Source organism: Lathyrus oleraceus, chromosome 7, assembly GCF_024323335.1.
Source record: "Lathyrus oleraceus cultivar Zhongwan6 chromosome 7, CAAS_Psat_ZW6_1.0, whole genome shotgun sequence".
NCBI lineage: Eukaryota > Viridiplantae > Streptophyta > Magnoliopsida > Fabales > Fabaceae > Lathyrus > Lathyrus oleraceus.
The window spans coordinates 272246700-272264713 of NC_066585.1; the positions used below are offsets into that span (position 1 = coordinate 272246700).

Genomic DNA, 18014 nt, shown 5'->3' on the forward strand with positions numbered 1-18014 from the left:
ATCAGTGAAATAAGGTTATCCGAAAAAGAATTCATTGGACACCCGATATAGTCTTCTCCCTCATGCACTTGCATTTTCTATCTCTCCCATCTATCTTTCATCTTTCTTCCTCATACACCTCATTATTATCTGCTCCTAATATCCCTAACTTCTAAATGAGCTTCCAAAACTTCTTGTCAACTTCGGAATCCACATCTGACTTGAGACGAGAGTTACATCTGACCCAGTCCGATTCATCCAACGATTAACAACACAATTTCAAACCACCTTAGAATTAAACTTCTGAAGACTTCAATAGCACATTGATGCCTCACCCTTCAATGATTCAACACATTTATTAAATTCAACATCATTATCCTTGGAAAATTTGTTGACAAGCTCATTTAGAAAAAGAATTCATTAGACACCCGATATAGTCTTCTCCCTCAACCACTTGCAATCTCTATCTCTCGCGTCCATCTTTCATATTTCTTCCTTAAACACCATGTTATTATCCGCTCCTAAAATCCCTAAATTCTAAACGAGCTTCAAAAACTTCTTGTTAACTTCGGAATCCACATCTGACCTGAGATGAGAGTCACATCTGACCCAGTCCGAATCATCCAACGATTAACATCACAGTATCAAACCACCTAGGAATTAAACTTCCGATGACTTCGATACCGCATTAATGCCTCACCGTTCAATGGTTTAACACATTTTTATTAAATTCAAAATTGTTGTCTTTGCAAAATTCTTTGACAAGCTCATTTAGAACATATAATGCACACTTATAAACTAATTGAGGCTGAAATGATATTTAAGTTACAAGAAACTTGCCTATCTTTAATGAATTTTAACCCATAATAATAAGAAAACAATAATAATATTTGGACAACCATTGTGAGAAATTATATACATAAGACCTTCTCATAAATTGTTATAAATTATACCAATATTCGATTTTAACTCGTTTGACTGATCACCGGATTTAATAAAATGAGTATTTTAAAAAGTGTCTAAAAAATAAATTTTTTTATTACGCGATACAGTCGTCCACTTTAAAAGAAAAAATAAATATAAGTGTTACATATTACATCAATTTCTCTAAAAAAAAGGTTATGTCTCAAGATGCTATATGAGAAAGTATGGTTGTCCAAGAAATACTTTTTCTAGATGTAAATATAAATGTGAAAATATGATAAAATCAATGAAATAAGGTTACCGAAAAAGAATTCATTGGACACCCAATATAGTCTTCTCGCTCAAGCACTTGCATTCTCTATCTCTCGCATCCACCTTTCATATTTCTTCCTCAAACACCTCGTTATTATCCGCCCTTAAAATCCCTAACTTCTAAATAAGCTTCCAAAACTTCTTGTCAACTTCAGAATCCATATCTGACCTGAGACGAGAGTTACATCTGACCCAGTCCGATTCATCCAACGATTTATAACACACAATAAAACCACCTCGGAATTAAAGTTCTGAACACTTCGATACCGCATTAATGCCTCACCATCCAATGGTTCAACACATTTTAATTAAATTCAAAATCGTTGTCTTTGGAAAATTCTTTGACAAGCTCATTTAGAACTTATGATGCTCACTTATAAACTAATTGAGGTTGAAAGGATATTTAAGTTACAAGAAACTTGCCTATCTTTAACGAATTTTTACCCATAATAATAAGAAATCAATAATAATATTTGGCAGTCATTGTCTGAAACTATCAACGTAAGACTTTCTAATAAATTGTTATAAATTTTACCAATATTCGATTTTAACTTGTTTGACTGATCATCAGATTTAATAAAATGAGTATTTAAAAAAGTCTCTAAAAAACATTTTTTTATTACACGATACAGTCGTCCACTTCATAAGAAAAAAAATAGAAGTGTTACATATTACATCAATTTCTCTAAAAACAATTATGTCTCAAGATGCTATATGTGAAAGTATGGTTGTTCATGAAATACTTTTTCTGCATGTAAATATAAATTTTAAAATATGATCAAATCAATGAAATAAGGTTTGTAAGACCCCAATTTTAACCCTAAGATCCCTCATGCTATCTCATCATATGCATTGGCATTGGGATCACATCTTGGATCCTCCTTACCCCTCATTCATTGGGTTTGCATTGGGAAAGATCACCAAGCATATTTGATTGTATTATACTTTGTATTTTATCATCTTTACTAACCAAAATACCAAAAATATGTCTTTGTATAAACTAACTCTATTGTAGGTAGGGCATGTGCTCACCATTGATCTCAGGCTCACATCTAGGGTTTAAAAAATGCATAACTCCTTCATATTAAATCCAAATGAGGTCAAGTTTGTAACCATTTTGAATTACTTTCAGATAGATACAATTTTGATGAAGGAACCTTTTTCATTTGAAGCTCACATAAAAAGTTAGCCAAGTTGGAATAAGTGAACATATGGCTTGACACTTAGATTTTTTTTTTGACATGTTTGATTTTCCCAACTTCCACCTCAAAATTAATCATTATCCAAGCTTCAAATTAAAAAGTGTCCAACATAAAAGTTGTTCCTATTGATCTAACCTTTCCAAAAAGTCCCATTTCATCCCATTTGGACAAAGTATGAGTGACTTGCGCATGGCTTGAACATGGACGACCATTTGGCACAAGTGAACTTGAAACTTTCATACACAATTGCATGGCTTACCAATGTGACTTCAACAATGTTTGTACTTGTTTTTGGACCTTAAGAGATGATTACATGGGCCTATCACACGCCCATGCACCCATGCAATGTACATTTCTATTTTTGGAGCTTTGATTTCAAGTGTGCATTTAGCAATCATATGGCTATAAATAGAGACCCTTGTGATCAAAATTAAGGACCATGTGCGCCAAATTTGAATCCCAATCTCCAAAACCCTTTCATTCAAAGGATAACCTTGAGAATTTCCTTTGGAAATTGAGTTTGAATCTCACTGTTTTGAGATTCAAATCTCCAAGAGTCCTGTACCTTTTATTGATTCATTTCCATTCCTCCAAGTGTCCTGAGCAAGATCAAGAGAAAGTGGAAGCAAGATCGAGTCTATACAGACCTGCATTGATGGTGTTTTCCAGAAATTTTCATCTCTTCGATTCTCACTCAATTCTCCATAATTCTTCTTGATCTTTGGTTGTCTGAAGTCCTACCAATATAGGCAACAAGACCGAGTTGCTTTGAGGTCAATTCGAAGCAACTCAGATCGAGTTGCTTTGAGGTCAAATCAAACCCAAAAAGGTATTAATTTTTTGATCCAAAAAATAAGAAAATGTTTGTCACTATGGATGTTACATTCTTTGAAAATAAATCTTTTTTTGATGACACTCATCTTCAACGGGGGGAGATAAACGAAGACTCGTTTTAATTTAGGGCATGGGATTTTAAATAACTTATCTTACCCAACATCACAAAATTCTGAGATTTTTACTCCTGCACCAGTAGAAAATGGCCATGATTCTTTATCTGATTCTACTCCTGTTATGAGTAAGGAACCTTGTGAATCCGAGCCTACATTTTCTCCTGTAGAAAACAATGAGAATCCTGAAAACGATGATAATGATGATCTAATTGAAATGCCACAAAATAATGAGTCATTTCACCAAAACAAATTTGAATTAGGAAACAGGACTTGGAAAGGAAAGATTTTTATGAAAAAGCACCATAAAGGAAATGACCAATCCACATCTCAACACTACCGGGAATCTGAATCGGGGAATGATCAACTTCCTAACAAAAGGGAAGGTAAGTCTATCTTTGTTTTTTAGATTCGTATTTTGTATCCGGATATAGATGATCATGTTTCCATTAGAAAACCTGTCAGATCTTGCACTAAACATCCCATGTCCAATTTTATATCATATTCAAATTTGTTTTCATTTATGTATGCCTTCACTTCAAAATTGTCTAGTGTAGAAATTCCAAAAAGTATACACACTACGCCAAATAAGGGAAAAGAGGGCGCTTTTTTGGCCTATAACAGCGCTTTAAAGCGCCCTCTAATCTGGCGCTTGCATAGGTAAAGAGAGCGCTTTTTTTCCTAGTGAAAGCGCTGTCTAAAGTGGCTCTTTAAGCCCTTTAAGGGCCACTTTAGAGGGCGCTTTTTAAAGAAAGCGCCCTCTAAAGTGGAAACATTTAAGGGTTTAGAGGGCGCTTTTCCTGGAAAGCGCCCTCTAAAGTGGAAACTTTTAAGGGTTTAGAGGGCGCTTTTATTGGAAAGCGCCCTCTAAAGTGGAAATTTAAAGGGTTTAGAGGGCGCTTATTTTGGGAAGCGCCCTCTAAAGTGGGTGGTTATTTAAAATTTTTTTTTTAAAAAGCGCTATATTTTTTTATTTATTTTAGACAACCTGTATATTGAAGCAGTACACCCAAAACTGTATAATTTGAAGCCCTTTTTCACACATTGCATTGAACAAGCCTTATATACAACAATCCATACATATACAACAATCCACTGATATATAATCGTTTAACTTCTAAAGATTCTAAATATACAACCAATTCATAACTTAAAAAGAAATAAAACTAAGTAGCAAAAGCATCTCTGAGATGTATGTTTTTTTTGCTAGCAGCAGTCTTCTTAGCAACAACCTCTTTTTGTTATCAATAGCATGAACCTAAAATATCATAAAATTAGTTAGGTGAAGTATAAGATCAAGAATTAACATTTTCTATGCATAAATATCATATAATTGTGTTTATACCTTTTTTTTTATGCAACTGACTCGATTTGCTGCGTAATCCCCTTATTTTTTTGGTCCCTTATCTTTTGAAGATAGAGTTGATATTTGTTTAGATGGACATGTTTCATTGTCGTAGAGGGATACTTTCAAATATCCAGCATCATCATCTACGCGAATGAGGCTTGACGACAATGGAACATCTCCATCTAAACAAATATCAATTGATACTTTCAAGTATCCCTTGCCCCTTGCACGAATGATTGACTTCATAATAGCCATTTTACCTGTAATAAAGAAAACAATTAAAATCAGATGACAAGTGTAAAAACAATTAAAATCATAAAAGTCATTTTACCTGTAATAAAGAAAATAATTAAAATCATTTGACCTGTACCTTTTTCACTAAGTTCTCTTTCTTTTCTTGGTTGGAATATGTTCTACATGTCTCTTAACAACACGGACGGTTGGATTGATCCAAATACCCTCATTATGATCATTTCTAATATATGAATCATTTGATATAATATTCTCATCTTGATCATTTCTGGTAAACGATTCAATCTCAACATCAATATCCCCTTGATCTCCAGTGTTTTCATCAATTACTTTGTTGGAAAAAAGAACTATAGACCATTTCGTACTTTTCGGATCATTGACATAGAACACTTGTCTAGCTTGAGAGGCTAGAATAAAAGACTCATCTTTGTATCCCACCCTATTAAGATCCACTTGCAAAAATCCTGACTTATCCATTCGAATGCCGTTATTATTTTCAACCCACTTGCAACCAAATATAGGAATCTGAAACTTCTCATAATCAAACACCCAAATGCGCTCGATAACACCAAAATACGACAGATTTGCAAATTTGGGGTTTAAGTCCTTCACACTTGATATGTGCATTGCTTCAGCTACCACGGTGACACCACTATTCTGCATAGTAGTTTTATCATCTTGTTCTTTGGTATAAAATGTGTATCCATTAATCGCGTATGCGCTATAAGAAAAAACATGGAAACTTGGACCATATGCTAAGCATCTCAACCTTTCTGTTATTGAAGCGGGATCTGAATAATACTTTGAATAAATATGATCCTTAAACCAAGGTATAAAACATCGATTGTGCTCTCGTACTATCCAATTTTCATTTCTATTGGGATTTAAACCTCGGAGAATATCCTTGTGAATTTCAACATACGGCTCAACCTCATTCTCATTGTGCAGAACATACAAATGCACTTGATCCCGTTCGACCCTTGATACTGCCACGATTTTATTTCCAATTAGATTTTTTCCTTCTTTCTTTTCGACAAGCTGAGACTTGGGGAGTCCGATTGACTGAACATTAGACAAATATTCAGTACAAAACTCAATCGCTTCTTCAACAATGTATCTTTCAACCATACAATCTTCTGGTCGACTTCGGTTCTTCACGTACCCTTTTAATATTTTCATATAACGTTCAACAGGGTACATCCATCTCATATAAGCTGGTCCACACAATTGTGTCTCTTTCACAAGATGAACAACTAGATATACCATTATGTCAAAAAATGATGGAGGAAAAAACATTTCAAGCTCACACAAAGTAATAACGATTTCTTTTTGCAACATTGGTAAGATCGCAGGATTGATCACCTTACTGCAAATTGACTTGAAGAAAGAACACAACTTAGTTATAGAGCTTCTTACTTTTTCTGGAAGAATAGAACGTATACCTATTGGGAGAAAATGTTCCATTATAACATGGCAATCATGGGTCTTTAAACTCTTTAACTTGAGGTCTTTCATAGACACAAGTCTTCTAATATCTGAAGAGTACCCTTCTGGAACTTTAACTTCACTTAGAAACTTACACAATGTTTTTTTCTCCTTTCTAGATAGAGTATAAGCAGCAGGCGGTAGATATGTTCGTTTTCCTTTCTTCAAGGGTCCTAATTCAGTTCTTATTCCCATCGCTATCAAGTCCTTTCTTGCCTTAAGGCCATCCTTAGACTTTCCTTGTATATTGAGTAACGTGCCAATAACACTTTCAAATACATTTTTTTCAATATGCATAACATCAAGAAAATGTCTCACATACAAGGACTTCCAATACGGCAATTCAAAAAAAACTGACCTCTTCTTCCACCCACTTTTGACAAGTGTGTGGGCAAAAGGCTTGCCAAACTGAGTATCCAAATCTTTCACCTTTTTAAAAATTTGATCACCCGTCAATATAGGTGGAGCTCTGCCTTGTTCTGTCTCTCCATTGAACGCCTTTCTCCATCCACGGTAGTGATGATTTGAATTTAAGAATCTCCGATGACCGAGAAAGACATTCTTCTGACCAAACTCCAAGCGCTTCCAATCTGTTTTATCTTCACAAATAGGACACGCACATTGACCTTTTATGCTATACCCTGATAGATTTCCGTATGCTGGAAAATCATTAATTGTGCCAAACAACATCGCCCTCAAGTTGAAACTTTCTTTCCTATATCCATCATAAACCTCCACACCGGTCTCCCACAAAATCTTTAAATCTTCGATTAAGGGCTTCAAGTACACGTCTATGTCATTCCCTGGTTGTTTAGGTCCAGAAATCAACATAGACAACATCATGTACTTACGCTTCATACATAGCCATGGAGGTAGGTTATAAATCATAATAATCACAGGCCATGTACTGTGTGAGATACTCTGGATACCGTGTGGGTTCATTCCATCAGTAGATAATGCCAAGCGAAGGTTTCTTGATTCTTCTCCAAATTCAGGATAATCATTATCAATTTTCAACCACTGTGGTGAATCTGCCGGATGTCGATACTTTCCATCTATAATTCTTTCATCTGCATGCCAGGTCAAGTGTCTTGAATCGGTTTCACTACGAAACATGCGTCTAAATCTCGGAATAACAGGAAATTACCACAAGACTTTTGCTGGAGACAACTTGTTCTTATATCGCGAGACACCGCATTTAGGACACTTATTTAACGATGCATACTCATTTCGAAACAAAACGCAATCGTTTGGACATGCATGTATCTTATCATAGCTCATGCCAATAGAGCACAACATCTTTTTGGTCTCATATGTTCGATTGGGAAGAACATTATCCTCAGGAAGCATATCTTTCAAAAGGGCTAATAACTCTGTGAAACTTTTATCCGACCATCCATTGCCCGCCTTTAAGTTGTACAACTTTAATACCGCAGACAATCTTGTGAATTTAGTGCAACCATCATACAAAGGTTTCTCTGCATCACTTACCAACCTCTCAAACATTTCGGGACAATCCTTAAGATCTCCTTCAAGTGCTTCTGCAATATCTTCAACTCGATCACAATCGTATGTATCTGCGCCACTATAGTTTGAGGCATAGGTCGTACTATCCCCCGGTTCAACATTCTCGTTACTTTTCTCACCATGCAAATTCCAACATGTATAACTTCGATCAATTCCATGCCTCATTAGATGCGATGTCAACTGAACTGCGTCAACCCGTTTCCCATAACAACAACCCAAGCAAGGACATATCATTCTACTGGGGTCTTCAGCGTGCGCAACGGCAAACTTAACGAATTCTGATACCCCATTCTCGTACTCTCTCGACAATCGATTGGAAGACATCCATGTATTATCCATTACTAATTAGAATAAACAAAAAACAATTTCAGAAGAGAAACCAATTTCAGAAGATACTCTGTGCAGGGCATTCATGTCTCCATTTACTCTATCAAATAACATCCATACCTAAACTTCTTAAGTTACTAGCTACGCTATGTACGCTAAGTTACTAGAATCAAAGGTTTCTACTGTCTCTATAATGCAACCATAGCCGAACCCTAACAACAGTCTTTGAATGTGATTCATAGCGATATCAAATTCAGCAATTTAAAAACCAACCGTCAATTGCCTAATAAACCCAAACTATTTAAATGACTATGAATATTGAAACTTTACAGGTCGAAACAAACGTAGCATAGACAACAATAACATAAAACTGAAACGGGGCAAAGCTAAAACAAAGCAATAGTGCAAGTAATAATGTATGCATCGTGTACCTTTGATTGGTAGAAGGAGGAAACGTCGTAGATCTAACAGAGGTGGAAGGAGAACGCCTTAGAACCCTAACGTGAAAAAGAACGAAAATAACAGAGAGTGAAATAACAAAACGCGCAGTATGTTATAATTTTAATGTTTACTAAAGGGGACCTTAGAGGGCGCTTGTGGAAAAAAAGCGCCCTCTAAAGGGGGCCTAAGACGGCGCTTATGGAAGCGCTCTCTAAGGCTTTCCAGAAGCGCTTTATAAACTGGAAATGCACATGGACTTATAACAGCGCTTTATTAAAAGCGCCCTCTAAGGGTAACCTTAGAGGGCGCTTTCTAAAAAGCGCCATGTATTGTTGTCCCTCTATCTCCTCCTTATTTTTTCGCTTCACCTTAGAGGGCGCTTTATTACAAAAGCGCCCTCTAAAGTGCGCTGTCTATTGCTCCTTATTTTTTCGCTTCACTTTAGAGAGCGCTTTTGTAATAAAGCGCCCTCTAAGGTGCGCTGTCTATTCCAGTTTTTGGCGTAGTGACAGGTTGCTCTAGAAATTCCAAAGTGGATGGAAGTTGTACTTGAGGAGATGAAAGCTCTTGAAAAGAATAAAACTTGAAGTGTTATGTCATTACCAGATGGCAAGAAGAGAGTTGGATGTAAATGGGTGTTTATTGTGAATTATAATTTAGATGGGTCAATTAAAAGGTACAAGTCTCGCTTGGTGGCTAAAGGCTTTACTCAGACCTACGGTATTGATTACTCAGAGACATTTTCTCCTATTGCAAAATTGAACACTGTCAGAATTCTTTTGTCTCTTGCTGCTAACATGGATTGGCCTTTGCATCAGTTAGATGTTAAAAATGCCTTTCTTAATGGCGATCTAGAAGAAGAAGTTTATATGGACATTCCTCCTGGCTTTGAAAATAAATTTGGATCAAATGTGTGCAAACTAAATACGTCTTTGTATGGATTAAAGCAGTCCCCTAGAGCTTGGTTTGAAAAATTCACTCAATCCATGAAGAAACAAGGGTACATCCAAGGACAGGCTGACCACACCTTGTTCACAAAGTTCTCCCACGATGGGAAAGTTGTTGTCTTGATTGTTTATGTTTATAATATTGCCCTTACTGGAGACGATACAGTGGACATGGCAAGCTTAAAAGAGAAATTGGCAGTAGACTTTGAAATCAAGGACTTGGGATTCATGAGATATTTTCTAGGTATGGAGGTTGCTCGGTCAAAGATGGTATTGTGGTTTCACAGCAGAAATACATTCTAAACTTGTTGAAAGAAACATGAATGAGTGGATGTCGTCCTGCAGATACCCCTATGGATCCTAATGCTAAACTTTGGGGAGAAGGTAATGTTTCTGTTGATACTGGGAGATATCAAAGTCTGGTTCGGAAACTGATCTATTTATCACACATGCAACCTGATATTGCTTTCTCAGTTAGTGTAGTGAGTCAATTTAGGCATTCTCCTTTCGAGGAACATCTTGAGGCAGTCTATAGGATACTGAGATATTTGAAAGGAAATCATGGAAAGGGTTTATTTTTTAAGACTAGTGAAAGAAATGTGTCTATCTTCATCGATGTCGATTGGGAAGGTTCAGTCACAGATAAAAGATCAACCTCTAAATATTGTGCATATGTTTGGGGTAATCTTGTGACATGGAGGAGCAAGAAACAAGGAGTTGTAGCAAGGAGTAGTGCAGAGGTCGAGTTTAGAGATATGTATCAAGGTATTTGTGAAGGATTATGGATCCTTAGAGTCCTAGAAGAACTTAAGATGAAAATTGAGCTTCCATTGAAATTATACTTTAATAGTAAAGATGTTATTAGCATAGCTCATAATCCAGTTCAACATGACAGAACAAAGCATATCGATATTGATCGACACTTCATAAAGGAGAAGTTAGATGTGGGAATCATATGTCTACCCTTCGTGATTTCAAGTTAGAAAACTGCAGATATCCTGATAAAAAGTTTGGCAAGACCTACTTTTGAGTATTTGATAGACAAGTTAGGCATGATAGATATCTATGCACCAACTTGAGGGGGGTGTTGGAAAATATATTATTTCCGGTTTTATTATTGCCTTTAATACTACTTTTATTTTTCTTAATTCTCCATTAAGGAGAAAATCAATTGTAATAATTGTATCTTCACTATATAAATCAGCCTAAGACTGACGAATAAGATATAACAATCTTCGATTTTAACTTGTTTAACTGATCATCACATTTTATAAAATGAGTATTTAATAAATTTTCTAAAAAATCAATTTATTTAATTACGCAATACCCTCGTTCACTTTAAGTTGCTTCACGAAAAGAATCGTCATCCAACTAAAAACAACACACGGATAACCAAAAGTCGACACTCTCAACGGTGCCCCGAACAAAGTTTATCATGGAGATTATTAGGATTATGTATTGGTGAATTTCATGGAGGAAGAAGAAGGAAAAAGGCGTGGGGAATGGTGTGAGTGTGAGAGGAAATTCATCATTCACAAAATATAAATGAAAAAAATTAAAAAAGAAATTAATATTTTTTTAAAACTTAAAAATAAAATAAAATAAAATCCATGTGGATTATAAAATAATAATAAAAATTAAATTAAATAAGTTATGACATTCCCTTATATATTACAAGGAGAATACACATTCGAAAGAAGTAGTTCTGGCCTTTACAATCTACATTGACTCCAACAAACCCCTCGCCCCTGAAGCTAAACTTCATGTTTAAAAGACGAAAATTTTACCTCATACCCCATAAATAGGTTATATTTCTGAAAAAAATTGGTTTTTACTTCATTTTCGCTTCAAGACTTTCAGAACAACATTTTTACCATTGTAAATCGGAACTCATAGAGTAAGTCTTCCGGTTCACAAACAACATACTAGAACTCTTTGTACAAGACTTACGATTTTGAACATTAATCGGAAAAATGTGCTTTAATTGAGTAATATTTGAATATTTTATATTGTGTTTTATAACATGTGTTTTAATTGTTTTCAGGAGATAGGTCCGAAGAAAGATTTGAAGGTTGTTGGACACGGACTTAAGTTGACATCGAGGGTTCCACTAGCTCTTCCACAACAGATGGACAGTTGGGTTTCTAGGTCTGGGTTATATTCACTCCAAAGAACTAGTTTAACGAAGATAGACACAAACTTTATATCCGCATTTGGGGAGAGATGGAATCTAGAGACGTCTTCATTTCACATGTCGTTTGGTGAGATGAGCATTACTTTGGATGATGTCTCTTGTCTGCTTCACTTGCCCATCAGGGGTGTGTTATGGAGTCCTCAAGATGTCACTGAAGAAGTTGTTGTTGAACTTGTTGTTGACTACTTAGGAGTGTCACAGAGTGAGGCACATGGACATGTTCGTAGCTGCATGAGTTCTTATTATAATGTGGAGTTGTTATACGATTTATTCGTACATCATAAAGCTGCTTCTAGATGGACATATGCGACTAGAGCATATTTGTTGATGTTGGTGGGTTCCGTAATTTTTGCCGACAAGACTTTTACACTTGTCGAGGCACGATATCTCTTACTGATTACGAACTTAGATAGATGTCCGGGATACAGTTGGGGAGCAACTGCATTAGTTACCTTTGGAGATACGTCCATGTTCAGTTGCAAGAAGCTCGGTGGATATCCTACTCTCCTACATGTATTTAATTTAATTTTGTTTATTATGTGTTAATTAATTTTATAAAGTATGTTAATTTAATTTATTTTGTTTATTATATTTTTATATTATAACAGTGTTGGATTCACGAGTACTTTCCAACTGTTGGAAAAAGAGGAGAGAATTAGAAATCAGTTGATAATTATGGTCTTCCTCGAGGGATGAGATGATCATATAAGCAAGGAGTCCTGAAGGTGGATGACTTGTGAACTATTTTGGACGAGCTGACACCTATCGACATCATATGGCGTCCATTTGAGGATCATAGAGGATGAAGTCAGTTTGATGAGTTATGTCTGTACAGGGGGTGTTTGAAGTGGGGTGACACAGTTGTTCCATACTTTCCTGACAGATGTATACGTTAGTCCGGGTACAGACAGTATGTTCCATCCCCACCTCCTGATTGTATGATGACTAATGATATTGATGTTGATTGGATTGGTTACCATCAAAGCGTTGTTGTTGTGATCCGTCCAATAACATTGACCACCACTCCATCTGATATAGAAGATGGATACCTATAGTGGTATTATTGTGTTTCGCATCCTCGTTTGGTCCCGCCCCATCATGATGGACCAACACAGGTGACAGTTCATGTTTACGAAGCAGGACCACCTGGTCCTAATTGGGCTCGTGTTTCTACATTGATTCATCGTTATTTGAGACAAGTTAATGCCGAAGAGGAAGATCTGTAGTTTGTTGATTTATTTGAAGCTTTGAATATTTCTTGTTCACATTGATTTATGTATTAACTTTTAGAACTGAATGTATTAAAACTGACATAATATTCATAATATAATATTTATAATATAATATTCATGTTTTGATTACAGATTCATGCTAATATAGGCCTAAGTAATTTCCAATGTTGTAGACGTTTTGCAAATCCTAACATCCAAGTCGTTGCTGCTGGACAACGAAACTTCTTCCAATCTAATGTGACCGGTGGCAACGAAAACCCCTCTTTCATGTTTACCTGATAACAATAATTACAACATATATTTAATAAAGTGAACTAAGTTAAATAATTAAAATAGTAAGTCATTTAAAATAAAATATGTACCTGAACCCAATGATTTTGGTTAAGAAAACCAGTGCAATAAATGGAGACATTTGGTGATTGTGAACTTGTCAAAGAAAAGAAAGTCATGCATGGATTGACACAGTCTGCATCCTTAATAAGCTTAAACAAATTATGTATATCACTTATAGGACCTCTTATCTCTTTTTCTATCATACTCTTATGCTTGTATATTTGCGTAATCCGAGTGACATTCTCTAGATCTCTTGCAAGCAATATGTGTCTAGGTGGTACATGTCTCTTTGTCAAATCAACGATATGATGCTTCTCATTTGTGGTCAACCTACCAACAAAGGAATGACCTTCTAATCTATCAAGTAAACTATGATTATGGACCCAATATTTTACATCAATCTTCCAACCAGACTCATTTTTCGCCGGAGTCGGCCTGATTTTAAATGGGCATCCGTATTTTTTGGACGCATTTTGGGTTCCACTATCAGTATCCTTGTACTTCCCACATTTATCACAACCAAATATTAATTTGTTACTTCTCTCTCTCTCTTGTCTGTTTCAGTATCTGAACGAGTGATGATCATAGTTACTTTATTATGGATTTGAACCTTTTTCAGTGTCTGTTTCAAATCTTTGAGTGGTTAAAAAGCATCAGAAGTACCTACACATATTTGGGAAAGAATTTACATACATGTACAATAAAAAATATTTAAAAAAAAGTCAAAATTTTTTTAAAAATGTAAACCGGAAGTCTGCAAGGAAGAGTTCCAGATCATACAAATAACATACCGGAAGTATTTGTGAAAGACTTTAAGTGTATGTGACTTTATTAACCGTAACACATATGATAAGTGTTCTGAAACGTTGTTTTTTCAAAACTGAACTGGAACTCTTCAAGTAAGTCTTCCGGAACACGTTATGCAATAAACTAAATGTCTTTAATGAAGTCTTCCGATTTGGAAAAAAACATACCGGAAATCTTTTCCAATGAGTTCCGGTATGAGGGTGAATAGTGTAATTTTCGAAAGTCTCAATTGAACGGTTAAAAGTGAAATGGTAAATTGGTTAAAAACAAACAAGGGTAAATTTGGTATTTTTAAAAATATATAGGGGTGTTGGTGTAACTGCATGGATATGAAGTAAATTTTCCTTAAAAGACCCTTCTTCCATAGGATAACCAATCCACCTTCCGCTCCGTTAGCTTCATTAGCATACGACTCAACACAATTTTTACCCCAAAAAGAAGCAGCTAACAAATCATTGAAAATATGTAATTTTGTTTCGTGGAAAAAACAAAAATCAGTGTTACCTTTCTACATTATGTTAGTAATTCTACGTCAGTTCACCTTGTTACCACCTCATCTTATATTGAATGTGAAGCAATTCATTGGACATCCGATATAGTCTTCTTCCTCAAGCACTTACCTTTTCTATCTCTCGCATCCATCTCTATTATCCGCTCCTGAAACTCCCAACTTATAAATGAGTTTCCAAACCTTCTTGTCAACTTCGGAATCTACATATGATCTGAGACGAGAGTTACATCTGACCGCGTCCGATTCAGCCAACGATTAACAACACGGTATCAAACCACCTGGGAATTAAACTTCTGAAGACTTCGATACCGCATTAATGCCTCACCGTTCAATGGTTCGACACATTTTTATTGAATTCAAAATCGTTGTCTTTGGAAAATTCGTTGACAAACTCATTTAGAACCTATGATGCTCACTTATAAACAAATTGAGATCGAAAGGATATTTAAATTACAAGAAACTTGTCTATCTTTAACGAATTTTTACCCATAATAATAAGAAAACAATAATAATATTTGGGTTGTCATTGTGAGAAACTGTCAACCGAAGACTTTCTCATAAATTGTTAGAAATTATACCAATCTTAGATTTTAACTTGTTTGACTTATCATCAGATTTAATAAAATGAGTATTTAATATAGTCTCTAAAAAATCAATTTTGTCTCAAGGTGCTATATGTGAAAGTATGGTTGTCGATAAAATCAATTTTGTCTCAAGGTGATATAGATTTTGACTCTTAAGAAAAAATATAATATTGCATTATTAAGACATACAATTCAAAGGTATGCAGGTAGAGATGACAAGGCAAGAAACGTTTTTTTTTCAAAACTGAACCGGAACTCTTGAAGTAAATCATTAGGAGTTTAATATACATTTCTCTAAAAACAATTCCGTTTCAAGGTGCTATATGTGAAAGTATGATTGTCCATAAAATACTGAAATAAGGTTATCCGAAAAAGAAAATAGAACCGTTAGGGGATAGTGTTTATAATAAATAATAGATTTTGACTATTAAGACATACAAATCAAAGGAAAATATTGAAAAGTATGTACGTAGAGATGATGAAGTGGCAAGAAACAATACTATTTGTCAACCAACCAACCAAGGGAGAATTGGTCAGAATTGTGAATATGGAAAAGGTTGAGGAGCGAATTAGCAAACCTTTGCAGTGCAACGCGTTGAAGGTAGCGGACATGAGTGACCATGAAACATTCTCTCGCAGTTTCTATTACACACACTATATATATATATATATGCATGATCGATCATTTCATAATCATCTTGCTAACATTCATATATTATTTTCTGAAATTCAATCATCAATCAACACTTACATGGCTTATAGAATTGTTGTTACAATATTGGTGCTGCTAGCCACAATATGTGATGCACAGTTGTCTTCTACATTTTACGACACTACATGCCCCGATGCACTAACCACCATTAGAACTGCCATTCGTACAGCTGTCTCTAAAGAGCGTCGCATGGCTGCATCTCTCATTCGCCTTCATTTTCATGACTGCTTTGTGCAGGGCTGTGATGCATCCATTTTGCTAGATGACAGTACCACAATCGAGAGCGAAAAGACTGCACTTCCAAATCTTAACTCAGCAAGAGGATTTCAAGTCATTGATAATGCAAAATCACAGGTAGAGAAAGTATGTCCCGGAGTTGTGTCTTGTGCAGACATAGTAGCTGTAGCCGCACGTGATGCATCATTCGCTGTAAGTTTACAATTTGCATTGCATGCTTATTAATAATTTCATGACTATATATTAATAATTTCATATTTACAATTACAGGTAGGTGGTCCATCATGGACAGTGAAACTTGGAAGAAGAGATTCTACTACGGCAAGCAAAAGTTTGGCCAATACGGACCTTCCATTCTTTACCGACGATCTTCAAACTCTTATATCTAAATTTACTATTAAAGGTCTCACTGCCAAAGACATGGTTGCTCTATCTGGTAAATTTATTACTAGTTTCAAACATCCATATTTTCATATTTGCTTATATTAATCAATTTCATTTTAACTAACTTAGGTGCCCACACAATCGGACAAGCTCAATGCTTTACATTTCGTGATAGGATATACAACAATGCAAGTGACATAGATGCTGGATTCGCTACCACTCGCCAACGTGGTTGTCCATCTTCCAGTTCCACTTCAAACAATCAGAAGTTGGCAGCACTCGACTTGGTCACACCAAATTCTTTTGACAACAACTACTTTAAGAATTTAATTCAAAAGAAGGGTCTTCTACAATCAGACCAAGTTCTTTTCAGCGGTGGATCTACGGATTCTATCGTTTCTCAATACAGCCAAAATCCTACCGCTTTTAAATCTGATTTTGCAGCTTCTATGATAAACATGGGAGATATTCAACCATTAAGAGGATCCGCCGGAATCATTAGACGTATCTGCAGTGCTGCCAACTAATTCTACACATTCTTTCTTTCTTTATCACAAACAATCCATTGATATTCATTAAATGGTCTGTTTCAATATTTTATAATTAAATTAATTATTTTATTTATTTTTGTTCTTGTGTAATCAATTGTAAAGTGTTAAATGATTATCTTTTGTTATAATTTTATTATATACAAATGTATTTCTAGATGATCAAAAGGATTTTCATATCTCATATGATGAATGGGTCTAAATGGAGAAACTCAACATATATTGAGAGATGTTCTAAAGAGTCATTGTTTCAAATATGCAATTTTTATATTTATCAGAATGATTAATTTGCAAACATCTATGTATAAGAAAAATTAATATTGATCAATTTGATTTTAACTTAAGTTAGCCCAAAACAGAACAAGTTCAATGCTTTACATTTCGTGACATAGTATATAACGCAAGTGATACAGATGTTGGATTTGCTAACACTCTTATGTGAAAGCTTGAATTTTGATCTCAAAGTTGAAAGTGTGAAATCTTGCTCTATAAAACAAATGAGAATTTGTTATTAGTCTCAAATATTGTTCTTTGTATGATTTAAATGGATGCTTTTTATGTGCATAACTCTTTCATAAATTTTACATATTTGGGAACCTGCTTAATAACATCAAGAAGCGATTCAAAGAGATCAAACACATTACATGCATAATACTGCATAATTCTGACAAAACACTTCTCACAACCACTCCATCAAACACATTACATGCATCCTTCATTCTCCTAATTTTCCCATACATACCCACCAATTCATTCACCACAATGATATCTTATTTCAACA

General features: G+C 35.1%; 1 protein-coding gene across 1 annotated transcript; it reads left to right on the forward strand.

The window, feature by feature from the left end:
- Positions 1–16057: 16057 nt before the first annotated feature.
- LOC127103435 (lignin-forming anionic peroxidase) lies at positions 16058–17589 on the forward strand. The gene is made up of 3 exons (XM_051040695.1): positions 16058–16493; positions 16572–16737; positions 16815–17589. Exons 1-3 carry the CDS (start codon positions 16104–16106, stop codon positions 17210–17212), a joined length of 954 nt encoding a protein of 317 aa, XP_050896652.1. The 5' UTR covers positions 16058–16103; the 3' UTR covers positions 17213–17589.
- The last annotated feature ends 425 nt before the right edge of the window (positions 17590–18014 follow it).